Here is a 23340-nt window from a genome sequence, read left to right as displayed (position 1 = left end):
GGACAATGTACATTTATACCAAGCCAATTAATCTACAGAGAGTTCACACAGAGTGTTGTGAGTCTGTGAAGGCAGGGACGGGGTACTGATTGGTGATGATCAGCCATGTTTCTTATAGAAACTTACAAAATTCTTAAGGGGTTGGACAGGCTAGATGCAGGAAGATTGTTCCTGATGTTGGGGAAGTCCAGGACAAGGGGTCACATCTTAACGATAGAGGGGAAATCCTTTAGGACCGAGATGAGAAAAATATTTTTCACACAGAGAGTGGTGAACCTATGGAACTCTCTGCCACTGAAGGTAGTTGAGGCCAGTTCATTGGCTATATTTAAGAAGGAGTTAGATGTGGCCCTTGTGGCTAAAGGGATCAGGGGATATGGAGAGAAGGCAGGTACGGGATACCGAGTTGGATGATCAGCCGTGATCATATTGAATGGCGGTGCAGGCTCGAAGGGCCGAATGGCCTACTCCTGCACCTATGTTCTATGTTTCTATGATCACATTGAATGACGGTGCTGGCTGAAAGGGCCGAATGGCATATTGTCTATTGTCTAAACCTGTACGTCTTTGGTGTGTGGGAGGGAACCGAAGAACTCGGAGAAAAACTCACACAGGTCACGGGGAAAACGTACAAACTACGTACTGACAGCACCCGTAGTCGGGATCGAACCTGGGACTCAGGCGCTGGGAGGCAGCAACTCTACCGCTGCGCCACCGTGCCGCTCTCGACTACTGCATCCGGTATTCCCAATGTGGGCTCCTGTACATCAGCGAGACCAAGCATAGACACGGCAAACGTTTCGCTGAACACTTGCGCTCGGTCCGCCAAGACCTGTGGATCTCCTGGTTGCTAACCATTTTTAACTCCCATTCCCCCCATGCTGACCTTTCTGCCCTGGGCCTACACCATTGACAGAGTGAGGCTAGACGTAAACTGCAGGAACAGCATCTCATAGTTTGCTTGGTTAGCTTACAACCCAGCAGTATGAATGTTGAATTTGTTAAGTTTAGGTCACTTCTACAAACTCTCCTCTCCCTCTTTACCCCCATCCCCTTGCTGCCGCTTCCTCCACTCAAAGTCAATTATCCAGTTTCATAGTTTGCAATGATGTATCCCCTCTTGGGATCACACCGTCTATAGCCAGCAATCTGCCTATCAGGGAACCTCCTTGCTTGACGTCATCTGCTGCCGGGGCAGATTTATCCTGGTCTTTTCTTGTGTCATGTTCTTACCCCCTCACCCCTCCCCTCCACAATCAGGCTAAGAAGGGTCCCGACCCAACCGTCACCCGTTCCTTCTCTCCACAGATGCTGCATGACCCGCTGAGTTACTCCAGCACTCTGTGAAACGTCACCTATCCATGTTCTCCACAGATGCTGCCTGACCCGCTGAGTCACTCCAGCACTCTGTGTCTAAGATTATCTTTGGTTGAGAGTATATCTCGTAGTCTGAGGTTTGTAGAACATAGAACAGTAAAGCGTGGGAATCGCCCACTACGCAACATCTGTTTAAATAATCTTACATTTGTTAGGCATTTAGAATGTTTTGTTTTCATTACAAAATAATTTACTAATTTTTAAATTGATATAAATAGCAGCGACTTGCTGAATCCAATGATTTTATTTGAACAAATTCATGTTAATAATTATATACGTATTAGGAGCAGAATTAGGCCAGTCGGCCCATCAAATCTACTACGCCATTCCATCATGGCTGATCTATCTCTCCCTCCTAATCCCATTCTCCTGCCTTCTCCCCATAACGTCTGACACCCGTACTAATCAACAATCTAACAATCTCTGGCTTCAAAGTATCCATTGACTTGGCCTCCACAGCCTTCTGTGGCAATGAATTCAACAGATTCACCACCCTCTAAAGAAATTCCTCCTCATCTCCTTTCTAAAGGAACGTCCTTTAATTCTGAGGCTATGACCTCTGGTCTTAGACTCTCCCACTAATGGAAACGTGTTTTAGAGCATATTTTACTGCACCCATTGGTGCAATGTGGCAATAAATGTAAATTGAACTTGAACTTTCTTTTCAGTGATTTAATGCTGTTATCTCTCTAAATTTCATTTCAGTCACTGATATATTCGAAGCAGCTGATAAGAGGTGTAGACAAGGAGACGCTGCACGTGGTCAATGCCCAGGAATGTGACAGGCTGGAAGAGCGATGGCTATCTGTGGACTGCATCAATGCCATCATGAGTTTCTTTGAGAAGAGGTCCAAGTTATGATTCAGTTTCATCAGCGGTCAGTAGTTGACACCAGGAAACATCCTACAACATCACTATACTCCTCGTCCCTCATCTGATCACCCCTCTCCTTATCTGTCACCCTCTTGGCTCCTTGACATCTCCGGCCTTTGTCCACCCATCTGCAAATCACCTGCCCTCGTACCTGAATCCACCTATCACTTGCTAGGGGTTAGACACAAAGTTCTGGAGTACCTCAGCGGGTGAGGCTGGAGAAAAAGGATGGGTGATCTTTTGGGTCGGGACTTTTCTTCAGGCTCTTCTGACCTGAAACATCACCGATCCATATTCTCCAGAGATGCTGCCTGACCCACTGAGTTACTCCAGCAATCTGTGAAACGTCACCTATCCATGTTCTCCACAGACGCTGCCTGACCCGCTGAGTTACTCCAGCACTGTGTGTTTTAATCATTAAGCTCTTAATGTTTTGGATTATGGAAGTTTAATTATTTTATAATTACATTATTGAAATACTGTGGTAGTCACACCTTTGCTTGGTTTTGCTCTGAACCTTAAACCTTCCACACGTACAGAGTTTAAAATATTAGCTTAACATGATTGGTATATTGACTAATGATTAATTGTGTTGTGGTGGGAGGAACTGAAAACAAAATGGTTAATGCGGAATTATTTTTATGTTCAAAATCTGTAACTTTGCATCATAAAAGGATAGTACCAAAAACAATAAAAAGGGTATTTTGGATGTCTAACTGAGTGACAGTTAATTGCCTTGCACGCTGACAGGATGTTGCTGAACACAACTTGGCTGCATTTCTCTCCGGTGAAGATGACTGAGTCGATGGGTCCATACTTGCACAGATCCTGGAGGATGACCCATCTGTGTAGCATCTCAGGCATGTCCTTACTGGGTAACCACCTTAATAAGGGAAAGGAAAGGAAGACGTTAAAGTAATAACAGAGAGAATTGTGTATGAAGGGAACTGCAAGATGGACACAAAATGCTGGAGTAAAGCGGGACAGGCAGCATTCTCTGGTGAGAAGGGATGGGCGACGTTTCGGGTCAGTGACCGGTGTACAAGGACACCCAGGTCTCGCTGCACCTCCTCCTTACCTAACCTAACCCCATTGAGATAATAATCTGCCCCCTTGTTTTTGCCGCCAAAGTGGATAACCTCACATTTATCTATATTATACTGCATCTGCCGCACATCTGCCCACTCACTCAACCTGTCCAGGTCACCCTGCAACCTCCTAACTTCCTCTTCACAATTCACACTGCCACCCAGCTTTGTGTCATCCGCAAACTTGCTAGTGTTGCTCATAATTCCCTCTACCAAATCATTAATATATATGGTAAACAGTTGCGGCCCCAACACTGAGCCTTGCGGCACTCCACTCGCTACTGCCTGCCATTCTGAAAAGGACCCGTTCACTCCTACTCTTTGCTTCCTGTCTGCCAACCAATTATCTATCCATGTCAACACCCTACCCCCAATACCATGTGCTCTAATTTTAGTCACCAGTCTCCCGTGCGGGACCTTATCAAAGGCTTTCTGAAAGTCTAGATACACTACATCCACTGGCACCCCTTCATCCATTTTACTTGTCACATCCTTAAAAAATTCCAGAAGGTTAGACGAGCATGATTTCCCTTTCATAAATCCTTGTTGACTTGGACTAATCATTTTACTGCTATCCAAATGCCCCATTATTACCTCTTTAATAATTGACTCCAGCATCTTTCCCACCACCGAAGTCAGGCTAACTGGTCTATAATTCCCCGTTTTCTCTCTCGCTCCTTTCTTGAAAAGTGGGATAACATTAACTATCCTCCAATCCACAGGAACTGATCCTGAATCTATTGAACATTGGAAAATTATCAACAATGCGTCCACTATTTCTAGAGACATCTCCCTGAGGACCCTGGGATGCAGACCATCAGGCCCAGGGGATTTATCATCCTTCAGTCCCATTAGCCTACCCAATACTATTTCTCACCTAATGAAAATTTCTTTCAGTTCCACTACCCCCTTAGATCCTCTGTCCTCCAGTACATCTGGGAGATTGTTTGTGTCTTCCTTAGTGAAGACAGATCCGAAGTACCTGTTCAACTCTTCTGCCATTTCCTTGTTGCCCATAATAATTTCACCCGTGTCTGCCTTCAAGGGACCCACATTTGACTTTGCTACTCTTTTTCCCTTAACATATCTAAAGAAGCTTTTACTGTCCTTTATATTCCTGGCCAGCTTCCCTTCGTACTTCATCTTTTCAGCCCGTATTTCACGTTTTGTTTCCTTCTGTTGTCCTATGAAAGTTTCCCAATCCTCTGTCTTCCGGCTACTCTTTGCTGTGTTATACATCGTTTATTTTAGTTTTATTCTATCCCTAACTTCTCTTGTCAGCCACGGTTGCCTCCTACTCCCCTTAGAATCTTTCTTCCTTTTTGGAATGAAATGATCCTGCGTCTTCCGGATTATGCCCAGAAATTCCTGCCATTGCTGTTCCACCGTCATTCCTGTTAGGGTCTCTTTCAAGTCTACCTTGGCCAGCTCCCCTCTCATGCCTTCATAGTCCCCTTTGTTCAACTGCATCACTGCCACTTCCGATTTAACGTTCTCCTTCTCAAATTGCAGATTAAAACTAATCATATTATGATCACTACCTCCAAGCGGTTCCTTTACCTCGAGATCTTATATCATATCTGATTCATTGGACAACACTAAATCGAGAATTGCCTTTTCTCTGGTCGGCTCCATTACAAGCTGCTCTGAGAATCCATCTCGGAGGCATTCTACAAATTCTCTTTCTTGGGGTCCTGAACCGACCTGATTTTCCAAGTCTACCTGCATATTGAAATCCCCCATCACCATAGTGGCATTACCTTTGTTACATGCCAGTTTTAACTCCTGCTGCAACTTACACCCTACATCCGGGCTACTATTTGAGGGCCTGTAGATAACACCAATTAGTGTCTTCTTGCCTTTACATTTCCTCAACTCAATCCACAGTGACTCTACCTCGTCATTCCCTATGTCTTCCCTCACAAGGGACTGAATTCCATCCCTCACCAGCAGATCTACCTTCCTCCCCTGCCCACCTGCCTGTCCTTTCTATAGGATGTGTAACCCTGAATATTAAGTTCCCAGGCCCGATCCTCCTGCAGCCACGTCTCAGTAATCCCCACAATGTCATATCTACCAACCTCTAACTGAGCCTCAAGCTCATCCACTTTACTTCTTATACCCTGTTCCCATTACTTCTTATACCCTGTTCCTGCCTTCTCCCCATATCCCCTGACTCCGCTCAAGAAGGGAACAACAAAACAAACAGAGATAAAATGTAGTCGGAGACAGTCAGAGTGGTCGGAGAACTGGGAAGGGAGAGGGATGGAGAGAGAGGGAAAGCAAGGGTTACTTGAAGTTTGAACGAGAATTGCATCCTTTATCACAATATCAATATGTTTTAATCAATAACATAAAGGGTGGTGAATCTGTGGAATTCTTTGCCATAGAAGGCTGTGGAGGCAAAGTCAGTGGATATATTTAAGGCAGAGATAGGTAGATTCTTGATTAGTACCTGTGTCAGAGGTTATGGGGAGAAGGCAGGAGAATGGGGTTAGGAGGATGAGATAGATCAGATATAATTGAATGGTGGAGTAATCATGATGGGCTGATTGGCCTAATTCTACACCTATCCCTTATGATCTAAGGCAATAAAACGTGAGATTTTTCACTCAAGGCACAATGTTAGGTGAATGACACACCTTAGATTCCCAAATATCCAGACAGGGGTTTGCATTCACCTCTTTTTAATCTCATTCACTTTATTTGGTGTTCCCGATGTGGCCTCCTTTACTGTTTAGTTTAGTTTATTGTCACGTGTACCGAGGTACAGTGAAAAGCTTTTGTTGCGTGCTATCCAGTCTGCTGAAAGGCAATACAATGATCACAATCGAGCCATTCACGGTGTATAGATACACGATAAGGGAATATCGTTTTGTGCACGGTAAAGCCAGCAAAGTTCGATCAAGGGTAGTCCAAGGGTCACAAATGAGGTAGATAGTAGTTGTGGTCGGATGATTCAGTTGCCTGATAACAGCTGAGCTATAGGGAGAGGTTGAGCAGGCAGGGACTTTATTCCTTGGAGCGCAGGAGGATGAGGGGTGATCTCATAGAGGTGTATAAAATCATGAGTAATAGATCGGGTCGATGCACAGAGTCTCTCGCCCAGAGTAGGGGAATCGGGAACCAGAGGACATAGGTTTAAGGTGAAGGGGAAAATAATACATTAGGAATCTGAGGGGTAACTTTCTCACACAAAGGGTGGTGTGTGTATGGAACGAGCTGCCAGAGGAGGGAGGGATTGAGGTAGTTGAGGCAGGCACTATCGCAATGTTCAAGAGACAGTTAGACAGGTACATGGAGGTCTCGACCACGGGGGAAAATGGAGGAGGACTGGCCAAATTTTGTGCCTTCCACCACAGTGATGAATGCTGTTTGTGTTAAATTTTTATTGTGTTTTTGTGTGTTCTTTTTTCATTGTACCGCTGCTGGCAAATTGCTTTCACTTGCACTATATGTGCAAGTGACGAATAAAACTGATTGATTAATTGATTGATTGGGATAGGACATGGATTGGAGGGATATGGACCAAACGTGGATGGGACGGTGTGGACAGGTTGGGCCGAAGGACCTGTTTCCACACTGTATCACTCCATGACTCTAATAATAACTCAGTCTGAAGAAGGGACTCGACCCAAAACGTCACCCGTTCCTGCTCTCCAGAGATGCTGCCTGTCCTGCTGAGTTACTCCAGCACTTGTGTTCACAGTTTAAGGATAAGGGGGAAATCTTTTAGGACCGAGATGAGGAAAACATTTTTCACACAGGGACTGGTGAATCCCTGGAATTCTCTGCCACAGAAGGTAGTTGAGGCCAGTTCATTGGCTATATTTAAGAGGGAGTTAGATGTGGCCCTTGTGGCTAAAGGGATCAGGGGGTATGGAGTGAAGGCAGGTACAGGATACTGAGTTGGATGATCAGCCATGATCATATTGAATGGCGGTGCAGGCTCGAAGGGCCGAATGGCCTACTCCTGCACCTATTTTCTATGTTTCTATGCAAGAGTCCAGGTTTTAAAATGACGCCACCAGAATCTCTTTCGTAAAATAAATTTGAAACAGCTGTTTCCTAATTGTCCCATATTTTAACATGTTTTAAGAGTGATTGTATCAATTGCATGCTGATCTGGGGATAGAATTTTAACTGTTACTGTGAGAATTAAAGCAGGCAAAAATGTAACATCAAAAATGTAAAGCTCCAAACTTCAGTGTCATTTTAACACAGTGTGGTGATGAAGGTGGAATGAGCTGCTAGAGGAGGGCAGGTTCTATAACAAGATATGTGTGCATTTGGATAGGAAAGGTTCTGGGAAGGGAATTATTGAAGGGAATTAAAGGCTTTTAAGGTGGAGATTGATTGGTTGTTAATTAATACGGGTGTCAGGGATTATGTGGCGAAGGCAGGAGAATGGAGTTAGGAGGGAGGGATTGAATAGTGGAGTGGACTTGATAGGTTGAATGGCCTAATTCTGCTCCTAAGACATGATATGGACCCAAATGGGACCAGCCTAGATGGGGCACCCTGATGGATGAGTTGGGTCAAAGGATCTATGTTGTAAAACTATGTTTGTTTAGTTTAAAGATACAGCATGGATACAGGCTGTTCGGTCCACCGAGTCTACGCTGAACTTCAATCACCCATTCATCCTATCCCACTTTCTCATACACTCCCTACACAATAAGGGCTAATTAACCTACACACCCACACATCTTCATAAATTCATGAGTCATAGGATCAAATAAGGCTATTCGGCCCATCTAGTCTACTCCGCCATTCAATCACGGCTGATCTATCTTTCCCTCTCAACCCCTTTCTCCTGCCTTCTCCCCGTCACCTTTGACAACCTTACTAATCAAGAATCTGTCGATCTCCCAATAACTTGGCCTCAACCACCATCTGTTGCAATGAATTCCACAGAATCACTACCTTCTGGCTGAAGAAATTTCTCCTCATCTCCTTTCTAAAGGAGCGTCCTTATAGACTGAGGCTATAATGCATTTCGTTGTCTCTGTACTGTACACTGACAATGACAATTAAAATTGAATCTGAATCTGAATCTGAGGCTGTGCCCTCTGGTCCTAGATTCTCCCACTAGTGGAAACATCTTCGCCACATCCACTCTATCCAGGCCTTTCACTATTCGGTAAGTTTTAATGAGGTATCCACTCATCCTTCTGAACTCCAGCGAGTACAGGCCCAGTGCCGTCAAACGCTCGTCATATGTTAACCCACTCATTCCTGGGATTATTCTTGTAAACCTATTCTGGACCTTCTCCAATGCCAGTGCATCCTTCCTCAGAAATGGTGCCCAAAAACTGCTCATAATATTTCAAATGCGGCCTGACCAGTGCCTTATAAACCCTCAGCATTATGATTCGCTCTATTATTGATGATATAATCAGATGCGCCGTAGAAAGCATTTTATCAGGATGCATCACAGCTTGGTTTGGGAACAAATTGTGTAGGAAAGAACTGCAGATGTTGGTTTAAATCGAAGGTAGACACAAAATGTCACCCATTCCTTCACTCCAGAGATGCTGCCTGTCCCGCTAAGTTACTCCAGTATTTTATGTCTACCTTTGGTTTGGGGACAGCTCCATCCATAACCGCAAGAAATTGCAGAGGATTGTGGACGCGGCCCAGACCATCACACAAACCAACCTCCCTTCCATTGTCTCAATTTATGTCTCACGCTGCCTCGGCAAGGCCAGCAGCATCATCAAGGACGAGTCGCACCCTAGCCACTCCCTCTTCTCCCCTCTACCATCAGGCAAAAAATATAGAAGTGTGAAAACGCACACCTCCAGATTCAAGGACAGTTTCTTCCCAGCTGTTACCAGGCAACTGAACCATCCTACCACAACCAGAGAACAGTGCTACCTCATTGGTGACTCTCGGACGTTCCTTGATCAAACTTTGCTAGCTTTACCTTGCAGTAAATGTTATTTCCTTATCATGTATCTATTCACTGTAAATGGGTCGATTGTGATCATGTATTGTCTTTCTGCTGACTGGTTAAAGCCTGTCCCATTGTACGAGGTAATTCAAGAGCTCTCCCGAAAAAAATCAAACTCGTGGTATTTATTTAGCGAATGCAAAGTCCTTTAGCCAAGCTGTTGCCTCTTGATCTGCTGTATGAAGGGTGACAAGTCCTCCTTTGAGTCTTTGTTGAGGGCATGCTTCAATGATGTGTTGCATTGTTTGCTGCTCTCCACAAGCACACCGTGGGGTTGGACTGCTGCCCCAATTGTGAAGACTTGCCAAGCAGGGGCCATGTCCAGTCCTGAATCTATTCAGCGTCGTCCACTGCTTCCTTGGGAGATTGGTGCCAGGGACCGGTAGGGTGGGGTCTGACACCAGATGTTTATTTGGGACGTCCTTGGACTCCCATTCCTTTTTCCAAGCTGATTGGATGGTGAAATCAGCTGGTGGTGGGTACTTCCAAATTGGTCGTCTAGATGGAAGTCGAGCAGTGGGTGGGTTGAAGATGTCCATGTGAATTGGCAGGTGAGGGGAGTTTTTGGTCTTTTGGAGCATCCTTTGAGTAAGGACTACTCGCCGGATGTGTGGAGGGGCTATGTTGGATAGGACAGGGAGCCAGGGGAGCGGATTGTTCCTGTGATGATCCTCATTGTTGAGTTCAGTTGAGTGTCCACATGGTGTGTGTGGGATGACCTGGACCAAACAGGGGCACAATATTCGGCTGAAGAAAATGCAAGGGCTAGTGCTGAAATGCGCAGTGTGGGGGCTGCTGCCCCCCCCCCACTTTGAGCCAGCAAGCTTACTGAGGAGATTGTTTCTGGACTTCACCTTAGCTGCTGTTCTTTTGAGATGTTCCTTGAAGGATAGGGTCCTGTCAAGGGTCACTCCGAGATAGGTTGGAGTGGGGGCATACTTCAGTTTGGTCCTGCTCAGATAGATGTTTGGCTCTCTTGTGGTAAGCACGTAGAATGTACGTAGCGGGTACGTCGGAGCTCGGGACGTCTCTTTAGCGGCTCATAACGCTAACAGCAGGTACTCGGGAAACGCGGTAAGCTCGTGAAGACTCGTGAAGATTTTTCAATATGTTGAAAAATGTCCACAAGAGCCCCGAGTACCTACGAGCGGCCATTGCCGTAAAGTTCGAATCAGGGCGAACTCGGGAGAACTCTTGAATTAGCTCGTACAGTGGGACAGGCCCTTTAACAGCACGCAATAAAAACTAAACTAAATAAAGTAAACTGAACTGAATAAAGTAATAAATTAAACTGAACTGGACTAGCTCTGCAGGGGACAGTCACAGGAGTAAAGTTCCATTCCCACGGAACGTAAAGCTGACCATTGTCAAAAAACAAAATGGAAGAACAGCTCTGTTCTCATGATAGACACTGGAGTAGATTGAAACACAGCATCAGTAGTTCCTCCTACACAGTTCTTCACACAATTCTCACAGAACATTCTAGAAAAAAGCAGCATCTGTGGCGATAGTTAAAATTTCAGGTTAATGACACTTACCGCAGAACAGAGAAAAAGTGAATTGACAGAAGATGGGGAGTTTTAACAGAGTGAATATTAATTTCTGTAAAAAAGTAATAATTGAACACAGACGGCTGTGGAGGCCAAGTCAATGGATATTTTTAAGGCAGATAGATAGATTCTTGATTACTGGCCACTCCCTCTTCTCCCCTCTCCCATCAGGGAAAAAGTATAGAAGAAAATGCACACCTCTTGATTCAGGAACAGTTTCTTCCCACCTGTTATCAAGCAACTGAACCATCCTACCACAACTAGAGAGCAGTCCTGAACTACTATCTACCTCATCTTTGATCGGACTTTACCTTGCACTAAACGTTATTCATGTTATTCCCTTCATCGTGTATCTGTACACTGTGAGTGGCTCCATTGTGCTCATGAACCGTCTTTCCGCTGACAGGTTAGCACACAACAAAAACTTTTCACCGTACCTCGGAACGGGTGACAATAAACTAAACTTCAACTCAGAATTTCTTTAAGTAAAAATAAAATCAGTTACATGTGAAGACATTAAAACCATGATAAACTGGAAACGACTCATTAAGGTCAGAAGGAACAGGAATAGAATTTGGCCATTCGGGTTATTCCGCCATTCAATCATGGCTGATCTATCTCGCCCTTCTAACCCCATTCTCCTGCCTTCTCCCCATAACCTCTGACGCCTGCACTAATCAAAATCTATCTTGCCTTAAAATAACCATTGAAAACCTCCACAGCCATCTGTGGCAAAGAATTCCACAGATTCACCACCCTCTGACTAAAGAAATTCCTCCTCATCTCCTTCTTAAAAGAACGTTCTTTAATTCTGAGGCTGTGACCTCAGGTCCAAGACTCTCCCACGAGTGGAAACATCCTCTCCACATCCAATCTATCCAGGCCTTTCACTGTTCTGTATGTTTCAATTAGGTCTCCCCTCATTCTTCTAAACTCCAGTGAGTACAGGCCCAGTGCCGACAAACGCTCATCACCGGTTAGCCTACTCATTCCTGGGATCATCCTTGTAAACCTCCTCTGGGCACATCCTTCCTCAGATATGGCACCTAAAATTGCTCACAATATTCCAAATGCGGCCTGACCAGCCAGCTGCCTTATGGAGCCTCCAGCATTACATCCTCATTTCCATAAGGAAAATGAGGACCGAGGAAGTTCGGCAGGTTAAATTCCAACAACTTTGACCAACCAACATCTAGGTTGGTTTACCTCACGGTGATGGTTGAGAGCGGCGTACATTCTTGGTTCCGTTTCAATTCTTGCCTGAATATGTTCCTGCAGTCACGCACCGAAGCCTTCCTTCCTATAATTGGCAATTGTGTTCCCTGAATAGTTTCATCTGGAGTCTGATCAATGCATGGCACCATCGCCTTTGGACCTGGAGTTGAACAGTAATTGTTTATTGAGAAATTTCATGTCGACTACAAGAATGTCCTTGATTTTCCTGGATTTAGGTTAGAGCAGAGAAACATAGAACATAGAAAAATAGATGCAGGAGTAGGCCTTCGAGCCAGCACCGCCATTCAATATGATCATGGCTGATCATCTAAAATCAGTACCCCGTTCCTGCTTTTTCCCCATATCCCTTGATTCCTTTAGCCCTAAAAGCAAAATCTAACTCTCTCTTGAAAACATCCAGTGAATTGGCCTCCACTGCCTTCTGGGGCAGAGAATTCCAACTCTCTGGGTGAAAATCTTTTTCCTCATCTCAGTCCTAAATATCCTATCCCTTTTTCTTAAACTGTGACCTCTGGTTCTGGACCCCCCAATATCGGGAACATTTTAGGTTTACGTTTATTCAGAGTCCGGGACAGATTCATCCAGTTTCTTCCCAGCTGTTATCAAGCAACTGAACCATCCTATCACCAACTGGAGAGATGAGCTACGATTGGTGACCCTCATTGGTGACCCTTAGACTATCTTTAATCGGACTTTGCTGGACTTTACCTTTCACCAAACATTATTCCCTTATCGTGTATCTATACACTGTGCGGTGTCACGGTGGCAGAGCGGGAGAGTTGCTGCCTTACAGCAAAATGCAGCACCAGAGACCCGGGTTCGATCCCCACAACGGGTGCTCTCTGTATGGAGTTTGTACATTCTCCCCGTGATCTGTGTGGGTTTTCTCCGAGATCTTCGGTTTCCTCCCTTACTCCAAAGACGTACAGGTTTGTAGGTTAATTGGCTTAATAAAAAATGTAATAATTGTCCAAGTTGGCGATATGCAAAGCATTTCCCTGCCGACTACAAAATTTAGTAAGTTCACAAGGTTGTACGGGTTGATTGTAATCATGTATAGTCTTTCCGCTGACTGGATAACACACAAAAACACTGTTACCTCAGTACATGTGACAATAAACTAAACTAAACTGCACTAAATTATTGTCACGTGTACAGAGGTACAGTGAAAAGCTTTGTTTTGCATGCTATTCAATCAAATAATACTATACATAAATACAATCTAGTCATCTCTAGTATAGTATAGAGCAAAGGGGAAGATACAGAGTGCAGAATATAGTTCTCAGCATTGTAACGCATCAGTTCCATAAACAATGTGTAATGTCCACAATGGGGTCATAGAGCCTTACAATGTGGAAACATTGGCAACATGGGCAACATGCCCCATTCGGACTAGTCCCACTTGCCTGTGTTTGGCCCATATCCCTCTAGTAGTGGGCCCCCCTCGGTCATGACTGACCATGGGTGATGCATCCTGGTCGGATGCAAGCCTGGGCGATGTCATATGGAGGACAGGCTGTCGCCCATGCAGCACGTCCCCCCTCTCCACGTCGCTGATCGATCCAAAGGAACAGCAGGGCCGTTACAGTTTGGCACCAGCGCCGTCGCAGGAGCTGCCAGAGCGAGGTTGTAGACAACGACGAACTGCCTTAGGGGCTCCGACTCCAGATTTTCTTGAGGTTTACTGCTGGAGCCTTTTCCATGACTGGATATGGCCACAAGGCAGTGGAGGTTAAATCAGAGTTTTCCCTCTCCTAGACGGACTGCCTTCCCAGGATGACGAGCCCCATCTGCCCGAGACTCGTGGGGGCGGGAGGGAGCGTCTACCTTCCCGTGCAGGTCTATAGCACCTGCCCACTGCATCTAAACCTGTCCTATTCATGTACCTGTCAGGTTGCTTATTTCGAACTGAGTGGAGGTGTTGGGCGAAGCGATCACCAAGCCTGCACTTGATCTCACCGATGCAATAGATGAGGTTGGAGGAGGTGCAGGTAAACCTCTGCCTCACCTGGAAAGACTGCTTGGGTCCTTGGATGGAGTCGAGGGGGGAGGTAAAACGACAAGTGCAGCATTTCCTGCGGTTGCAAGGGAAAGTACCAGGGGATGGGGTGGTTTGGGCGGGAAGGGACGAATTGACCAGGGAGTCGGTCTATTTTATCGTGAACTTCTAAGTACTCCATAACCTCATCCTATATAATTGTAGTGACAGATTTTTATATTGTTCAAGGAATCTTTCCTCTACCACTATGAATGAAGACAGGGGTAAGGAGATTATTGAAACGCATTCATGAGCTCTCCATGAGACATTCAATGCCGTCGAAAGATAAATCTTCCCAAAACACTTGATGAATAGTTTCTTTATTGCAGTATCACGGATAGGACACCCCTTCTAGTACATGGTCGCTCTTGAATCGAGATTCTGAACTTGAACACATCTGTTTCAACGAGCCAGTGTAGTCCCAGTGCTCTTTCCATTGGCAAATTGTCTTTGTCCAAATCCAACTGGTCTCCTTGGCTTCATCATTTGGTGGAATGCTTTCCAATACAACACAACTGTTGCTAATCCACTTGGAAAGCGAAATCCTCCCTTATTACAGAGGGAAGTCAGATGTTTTATCATTTGAATTGCTTCCTGCTTCATAGACATGAATTTTTGGATGATTGCTCATCCACAGAGAAATTATTCTTCACAGTGATTATCACTTCTTCTGGAAAGTGAACTTTATTATCCTCTGCCATCTTCTTTAATGCAAAGTTTGCACAACCTGGTGCTGACACTGCTCCAAAGAGATGTACCTTCATCCGGTACTCACCAAGATCTTGTTGTGCATCCCCTTCAGGCCACCATAAGAATTGCAAGTAGTCAATGTGTTTTTCTGATACATTAACTTGATGAAACATCACTTTAGTATCAGCCATCAAAGCAATCGGTTCTTGTCTAAATTTAATGAGAACTCCAATGAGTGGGTTGGTAAGGTCTGGACCTTGCAGTAGGTGACAGTTAAGTGATGTTCCTTTGAAGACTGCAGCACAGTCATAGACCACAGTCATAGGTCCTTTTCTCCACATCTCCTGTTTCAATGTCACCCCTTGCAAGGGACTGGATTTCATTCCTCACCAGCAGGGCTACCCCACCCCCTCTGCCCAATTGTCTGTCTTTTCAATAGGAGGTATACCCTTAAATATTCAGTTCCCAGCCCTGGCCCTCTTGCAGCCATGTCTCAGTAATTCCCACAACATCATACTTATTAGCTAGCTTAATTTCATATTTCATCTCTTCTCCCCATATTACCTTTTTAGTTACCTTCTGTTGTTCTTTAAAAACTTCCCAATCCCACTAACCTTTGCTATGTTATAAGTCTTCTCTTTTAGTTTGATACTGTCCTTGACTTCCCTTGTCAGCCATGGTCGCCTCCCTCTCCCCTTAGAATCTTTCTTCCCATTTGAAATGAAAAGATCCTGCATCATCCAGATTATTCCCAGAAATTCCCGCCTTTGCTGTTCCACCGTCACCCCTGCTAGGGTCCCTTTCCAGTCAACTTTGGCCAGCTCCTCAATCCTCTGTAGTCCCCTTTGCCCAGCTGCAATACCGACACATTTGATTTCACCCTCTCCCTCTCAAGTTGCAGATTAAAATTTATCATATTGTGGCCGCTATCTCCTACTGGTTTCTTTACCCTGAGCTCCCTTAAAAAATCCAGTTCATTACACAACACTAAATCCAGGATTGCCATTTCCCTGGTAGGCTCCACTACAAGCTGCTCTTAAGAATCCATCTCGGAGGCAAATTCCCTTTCTTGGAGTCCAGTATCAACCTGATTTTCCCAGTCTATCTAATCTGAATGTTATCTAAATTTTATTAGTTGTTTAAGTTATTACATCGGATGAAATCTGCATACCAAATCCTCGTCTCCAGGTGAGACCACACCTGGAGTATTGCGTACAGTTTTGGTCTCCTAATCTGAGGAAAGACATTCTTGCAGAGAAGGTTCACCAGACTGATTCCTGGGATGTCAGGACTTTCATATGAAGAAAGACTGAATAGACTCGGCGTGTACTCAGAATTTAGAAGATTGAGGGGGGACCTTATAGAAACGTACAAAATTCTTAAGGGGTTGGACAGGCTAGATGCTGGAAGATTGTTCCCGATGAAGTCCAGAACAAGGGGGTCACAGTTTAAGGATAAGAGGGAAATCTTTTAGGACCGAGATGAGAAAAACATTTTTCACACAGAGGGTGGTGAATCTCTGGAATTCTCTGCCACAGAAGGTAGTTGAGGCCAGTTCATTGACTATATTTAAGAGGGAGTTAGATGTGGCCCTTGTGGCTAAAGGTATCAGGGGGTATGGAAAGAAGGCAGGTACAGGATACTGAGTTGGATGATCAGCCATGATCATATTGAATGGCGGTGCAGTCTCGAAGGGCCGAATGGCCTACTCCTGCACCTATTTTATATGTTTCTATGTCTCCGTTCTACATGGCTTACTCCTTATTCTTAAACTGTGGCCCCTGGTTCTGGACTCCCCCAACATCGGGAACATGTTTCCTGCCTCCTGCGTGTCCAAACCCTTAACAATCTTATATGTTTCAATGAGATTGCCTCTCCTCCTTCTAAACTCCGGTGTGCAAGCCCAGCTGCTCCATTCTCTCAGCGTATGACAGTCCCGCCATCCCGGGAATTAACCTTGTAGTTGGGATGGAAGATGAGGACGAGGAATGTTACACTTTTTTATCCTTATAAGCACTTAATTCAGTAATTGCAATTTACATACATAAACTTTCAATAGTCACATTACATCAGGCAATCATTATAATACAACAGTGACATCTTTATCTACAATGCGCAAAATAACAGCCCACAATGTTACACTGTAGAGGAGATACAATGTTATAGTGTAGCTGATACAATGTCACACTGCAGGGGATACAATGTCACAGTGTGACTGATACAATGTCACACTGCTGGGTGGCACCTTCTGAATTTTATAGTCGGCAGGGCAGTACTCTGCATATCGCCAACTTGGACAACTTTACATTTTTTTAAAAGGCCAATGAACCTACAAACCTGTTTAAGAAAGAATTGCAGATGCTGGAAAATCGAAGGTACACAAAAATGCTGGAGAAACTCAGCGGATGCAGCAGCATCTATGGAGCGAAGGAAATAGGCAACGTTTCGGGCCGAAACCCTTCTTCAGACCTGTACGGGAGGAAACCGAAGATCTCGAAGAAAACCCACGCAGATCGCGTACAAACTCTGGCGCTGCATTTTGCACAGGCAGCAACTCTACCGCTGCGCCACCGTGACTGCCCAATGTGTCACAGTGTGAGTGATACAATGTCCACACTGCAGTGGATACAATGTCACAGTGTGAGTGATACAATGTCCACACTGCAGTGGATACAATGTCACACAGTGTGAGTGATACAATGCCACGCTGTGCGGATACAATGTTACTGTGTCTGTAGGGGACACGTGTAGGTGATACAATGTCACACTATGGGGGGATACAATGTTACCCCGGTTCCGCGGGTGTACACTCGCCTGCGTCTGGCTCCCGGAGCCGCTCGCCGAGGCTGCGCAGCCGCTGCACGGTGGCGGAGATGTCCGCGTGGTCCATGTCGGGGTCCCGGGCCTCCAGAAATGGGACGATGGGGGGCAGCGTGAGCCGCGTGTGGCGCCGGGCCATAACCACCCGGCTGTGGGATGTCCCGGCCCCGGCCCCATCACAAACAACCCCCCCGCCCGTCACGCCGGGGGCTAGCACAGCCCTGCCCACAAATGGCCGTGGCTGTACACACAGGGGGGCAAGACCAGGGAGTTTCACAGAGTGCTGGGGGTCAGGCAGCATCTGTGGAGAACAGAGGGTCCCGACCCCCAAACGTCACCTATCCATGTTCTCTACAGATGCTGCCTGACCCGCTGAGTTACTCCAGCACTCTGTGTCCTGAACTGTCGGCTGCTTTACCGAGTCGATGGTGGGGAGTGTGATCTGTGTGATGGACTGGGCCACAGCTACTGCTCTCTGCAATTTCTTGCTGTGTGGGGCAGAACTGTTCCCAAGCCAAGCTGTGATGCATCCAGGCAGAGTGCAATTTCTGTGGTGCATCTGTCCAGTCTTTGACATTTCCACCACTTTGACAGACAATTTCCAGCCCCCTAATAGATTACTTCTGATGTTGAACACTTTGTGAGACTCTGGGACTGGTAAGGCCGCATTTGGAATATTGCCAGCAATTTTATAAACATAGAAATATAGATGCAGGAGGAGGCCATTTGGCCCTTCGAGCCAACACCACCATTCAATGTGATCATGGCTGATCATCCACAATCCGTAACCCGTGCCTGCCTGCTCTCCATATCCCTTGATTACACTAATCCAGTGAATTGGCCTCCACTGCCCTCTTTCATTGACTGATGAACAAGGACCTCCAGATCCTGTTGTACTTCCCCTTTTCCCAACTTGACACCATTTAGATAGTAATCCCTCTACTGTTTTTGCTACCAAAGTGGATAGCCTCACATTTATCCACATTAAACTGCATCTGCCATGCATCTGCCCACTCACCCAAGTCACCCTGCATTCTCATAGCATCCTTCTCACAATTCACACTGCCACCCAACTTTGTGTCATCTGCAAATTTGCTAATGTTACTTTGAATCCCTTCATCTAAATCAGTGATGTATATTGTATATAACTGCGGTCCCAGCACCGAGCCTTGCGGCACCCCACTAGTCACTGCCTGCCATTCTTAAAGGGAATTAATCCCCATTAATCCCTACTCTTTGCTGTCTGCCAACCAATTTTCTATCCATGTCAGCACTCTAACATGTGCCCTAATTTTTCACACTAATCTCCGATGTGGGACCGAATGCTTTCTGAAAGCCAGGTATACTACATCTACTGGCTCTCCCTTGTCTATTTTCCTAAGCGTGATTTCCCCTTCGTAAATCCATGCTGACTCGGACCAATCCTGTTACTGCTATCCAAATGTGGATATCCAAATCCAAATTCATCTTTTATAATTGACTCCAGCATCTTCCCCACCACCGATGTCAGGCTAACTGGTCTATAATTCCCTGTTTTCTCTCTCCTGCCTTTCTTAAAAAGTGGGATAACATTAGCTACCGTCCAATCCACAGGAACTGATCCTGAATCTGTAGAACATTGGAAAATTATCACCAATGCGTCTACGATTTCTAGAGCCACTTCCTTAAGTACCCTGGGATGCAGACCATCGGGCCCTGGGGATTTATCAGCCTTCAGTCCCATCGGTCTACCCAACGCCATTTCCTGCCTAATGTGGATTTCCTTCAGTTCCTCCGTCACCCCAGATCCTCTGGCCACTACTATATCAGGAAGATTGGTTGTGTCCTCCTTAGTGAAGACAGATCCAAAGTACCTGTTCAACTCATCTGCCATTTCCTTGTAACCCCATAATAAATTCACCTTTTTCATTCTTCAAGGGTCCAACTTTGGTCTTAACTAATTTTTTCCTCTTCACATACCTAAAGAAGCTTTTACTATCCTCCTTTATATTCTTGGCTAGCTTACCTTTGTACCTCATCTTTTCTCCCCGTATTGCCTTTTCAGTTATCTTCTGTTGCTCTTTAAACATTCCCCAATCCTCTTGCTTCCCGCTCATCTTTGCCACGTTGTACTTGTTCTCTTTTATTTTTATACTGTCCCTGCCGTCCCTTGTCAGCCACGGTCGCCCCTTACTCCCCTTGGAATCTTTCTTCCTCTTTGGAATGAATTTTATTTCTTCTACTTCGCGCATTCATATATAACCCTTTTAATCCATTACTCACCTCACCGATTCCTATTTCACTTGGCCATACTCTCCGATCCCATGGTAGACAAATGTGCTGGAGAAACTCAGCCAACGTCATTTGCGCCGACATGCACTACCACTTCCGGCTGCTCACCTTCACGCTTGAGGATGCCCTGTAATCGGTCCATGACGTCCTGGATCCTGGCACCAGGGAGGCAACACAACATCCCTTGAATCCTCTCACGATGGAGTCCCCGACTACCACGGCTCTGCCTGACGTCTGTCTCTACGGCTTTGCTTCAGCGCCACGTTTTGACTCACAGACCTGTCCACCGCTCAGACTGGCAGTGTCTTCTGTCCCGACAGCTTCCAAGAGGGTGATCCTGTTTTCAAGAGGTACATCCCCCGGGATCTCCAAGCTTCCTTCCCTTCCACATTTTGGGCACCATACCTGAGAAAGGATGTGCTGGCTCTGGAGAGGGTCCAGAAGAGGTTCACAAGAATGATCCCAGGGATGAGTGGGTTAACATATGACGAGTGTTTGATGGCACTGGGCCTGTACTCGCTGTGGTTTAGAAGGTTGGGGGGGGGGGGGGGGGGGAGGGGACCTCATTCGAAGTTACCGAATAGTGAAAGACCTGGATAGAGTGGGTGTTGAGAGGATGGTTCCACTGGTGGGAGAATCTAGGATCAGAGGGCACAGCCTCAGAATTAAAGTACTTTCCTTTAGGAAAGTGATGAGGAGGAATTTATTTAGTCAGAGGGTGGTGAATCTGTGGAATTCATTGCCACAGACAGCCAATGGGTGGAGATAGATAGATTCTTGATTAGTACGAGTTTCAGAGGTTATGGGGAGAAGGCAGGAGAATGGGGATAGGAGGGAGAGATAGATCAGCCATGATTAAATGGCGGAGTAGACTTGATGGGCCGAATGGCCTAATTCTGCTCCTATCACTTATGAACATTAACAATAGGCATCACTGTGGACTCAGAGACCCATGCTACATCAGAAAAACGTACGCATGTGGGGGGGATAAGGGGCAGCACGGTGGCGCAGCGGTAGAGTTGCTGCCTTACAACAGAGACTCGGGTTCGATCCTGACTACAGGTGCAGTCTGTACAGAGTTTGTACGTTCTCCCCGTGACTGCGTGGGTTTTCTCCAGGTGCTCCGGTTTCTTCCCACACTCCAATTGTGTTTATTTTTGTATTTTCACGTGTAGCGAGGTACAGTGAAAAACTCTAGTGTTGCGTGCTATCCAGTCAGCGGAAAGACTACACACGGTTACAATTGAGCAGACCACAGTGTACCAGATACATGATAAGGAAATAACATTTAGTGCAAGATAAAGTCTAGTAAAGTCCGATTAAAGATAGTCTGAGGGTCTCCAATGAGGTAGATGGGAGGTCAGGACCGCTCTCGTTGTGGATATGATGGTTGAGTTGCCTAATTTGTAACTAATGTTCTATTCTCTGCATTAACAGGAGATTTAGACTTTAGAGATACAGCGCAGAAACAGGCCCTTCGGCCCACCGAGTCCACGCCGACCATCAATCCCCCCCGTACACTAGCACTATCCTACACACTAGGGACAATTTACAAATTTGCCCAAGCCATACAAACACGCATATTCTGGGGTACCCGGAGAAAACACACGCAGGTCTCGGGGAGAACGTACAAACTCCATATAGAGAGCAGCCGTGGTCAAGATGGAACCCTGGTGTCGGGAGCTGTGAGTCAGCTACTCTACCGTGTGCCACCGTGCCGCCCTGAATGATGTTTAATACATTTGTCAGGGTTCTGATTCTCCAGACAAGAAGCACCAACAATTATTGGGTGCATTTGATTCAATTTACAGAAAGCAATAAAGCTTTTCCCAGACAAAAAATACTTGTTTTATTATTCACTAAATGCACAAGTGCTTACATGAAAATCTCACTTACCAAGAAATGTTCATTAAGCACTGATTTACACAGAGTGCGGGAGTAACTCAGCGGGTCAGGCAGCATAAGTGGGGGGCTACCATTGACTCCACAGTCAAAAAGGCACAACAGAGGATGTACTTCCTACGGCAGCTGAGGAAGCACAATCTGCCACAGGCAACGATGGTCCAATTCTACACGGCCATCATAGAGTCTGTCCTCACCTTCTCCATCATGGTCTGGTTTGACTCAGCCACCAAGCACGACATCCGGAGGCTGCAGCGAATCGTCCGATCGGCTGAGAAGGTTGTTGGCTGCAACCTTCCCTCCACTGACGAACTGTACACTGCAAGGGCCAGGAAGCGAGCGGGCAAGATCATCTCTGACCCCTCTCACCCTGGCCACAAACTCTTTGAATCACTTCCCTCTGGAAGGCGAGTCCGGACTGTCAAAGCTGCCACAGCCAGACATTAAAAGGGTTTTTATCCACAAGTAGTTGCTCTACTCAACAGCCAAAAATCTGTAGCCTCCCTTTGCTCTGGTATTTTATTTAATTCACATGTTTAATCAATAATGTTTTATGTGTCATTCCTAACTGTCACGTTGTCATGTCATGTTGTCACTTGCGGGTGGAGCACCAAGGCAAATTCCTTGTATGTGAATACTTGGCCAATAAACTTATTCATTCATTCATTCATCTCTGGAGAACATGGATAAATGACGTTTCACAGAGTGCTGGAGTAACTCAGTGGATCAGACAGCATCTGTGGAGAACATGGATAAGTGACCGCGTGGGTTTTCTCTGGGTGCTCCGGTTTCCTCCCACACTACAAAGATGTGCGTTTTTGTATGTTAATTGGCATGGGCAAAATTGTAAATTGTCCCTAGTGTGTAGGGGTGATCGCTGGTTGGCGTGGACTCGGTGGGCCGAAGTGCCTGTTTCCGCACTGTATCGCCAAAGTCTAAATCATCAGTTAATGCAGAGAATAGAACATTAGTTACAAATTAGGAAAACTGAAATATCCAGCACACTAATACTATCCTACACACTAGGGACAATTTATAATTTAACTGAAGCCAATTAACCCATGTTCAGAATGTTCATAAGTGATAGGAGCAGAATTAGGCCATTTGGCCCATCAAGTCTGGTCCGTCATTCAATCATGGCTGATCTATCTCTCCCTCCTAACCCCATTCTCCTGCCTTCTCTCCGTAACCCCTGACACCCGAACTAATCAAGAATCTATCAGTCTGAAGAAAGGTCTCAACCCGAAATGTCACCCATTCCTTCTCTCCAGAGATGCTGCCTGTCCCACTGAGTCACTCCAGCATTTTGTGTCTACCTTTGATTTAAACCAGCATCTGCAGTTCTTTTTTGCATAAAGAATCTATCGATCTCTGCCTTAAAAATATCCACTGACGTGACCTCTACAGCCATCTGCGGCAATGAATTCCACAGATTCACCACCCTCTGACCAAATAAATTTCCCCACATCTCCTTCCTAAAGGAACGTTCTTTAATTCCTAGGCTGTGACCTCTGGACCGAGACTCTCCCACTAGTGGAA

General features: G+C 45.7%; 2 protein-coding genes across 3 annotated transcripts in view; one reads left to right on the top strand and one right to left on the bottom strand.

Moving 5' to 3' along the window:
• Positions 1-2962, top strand: part of eci2 (enoyl-CoA delta isomerase 2) — an 80246-nt gene extending 77284 nt beyond the window's left edge. For both annotated transcript variants that reach the window (XM_055653744.1, XM_055653752.1), the window contains exon 10: positions 2083-2962. In XM_055653744.1, coding sequence (XP_055509719.1) covers positions 2083-2238 — 156 coding nt within the window. In that variant the 3' untranslated portion in view covers positions 2239-2962. The remainder of the gene's footprint in view (positions 1-2082) is intronic.
• LOC129708167 (testis expressed protein 56-like) overlaps positions 2896-23340 on the bottom strand; it is a 21892-nt gene continuing 1447 nt past the window's right edge. The window contains exons 2-3 of the mRNA XM_055653766.1: positions 12051-12219; positions 2896-3133 (exon numbers count right to left, since the gene is read on the bottom strand). Of these exons, the coding sequence (XP_055509741.1) occupies positions 2896-3133; positions 12051-12219 (407 nt within the window). The remainder of the gene's footprint in view (positions 3134-12050; positions 12220-23340) is intronic.

Source organism: Leucoraja erinacea, chromosome 2 (genome assembly GCF_028641065.1).
Source record: "Leucoraja erinacea ecotype New England chromosome 2, Leri_hhj_1, whole genome shotgun sequence".
Classification (NCBI taxonomy): domain Eukaryota; kingdom Metazoa; phylum Chordata; class Chondrichthyes; order Rajiformes; family Rajidae; genus Leucoraja; species Leucoraja erinaceus.
This window is presented reverse-complemented; position numbering and strand designations above follow the sequence as displayed.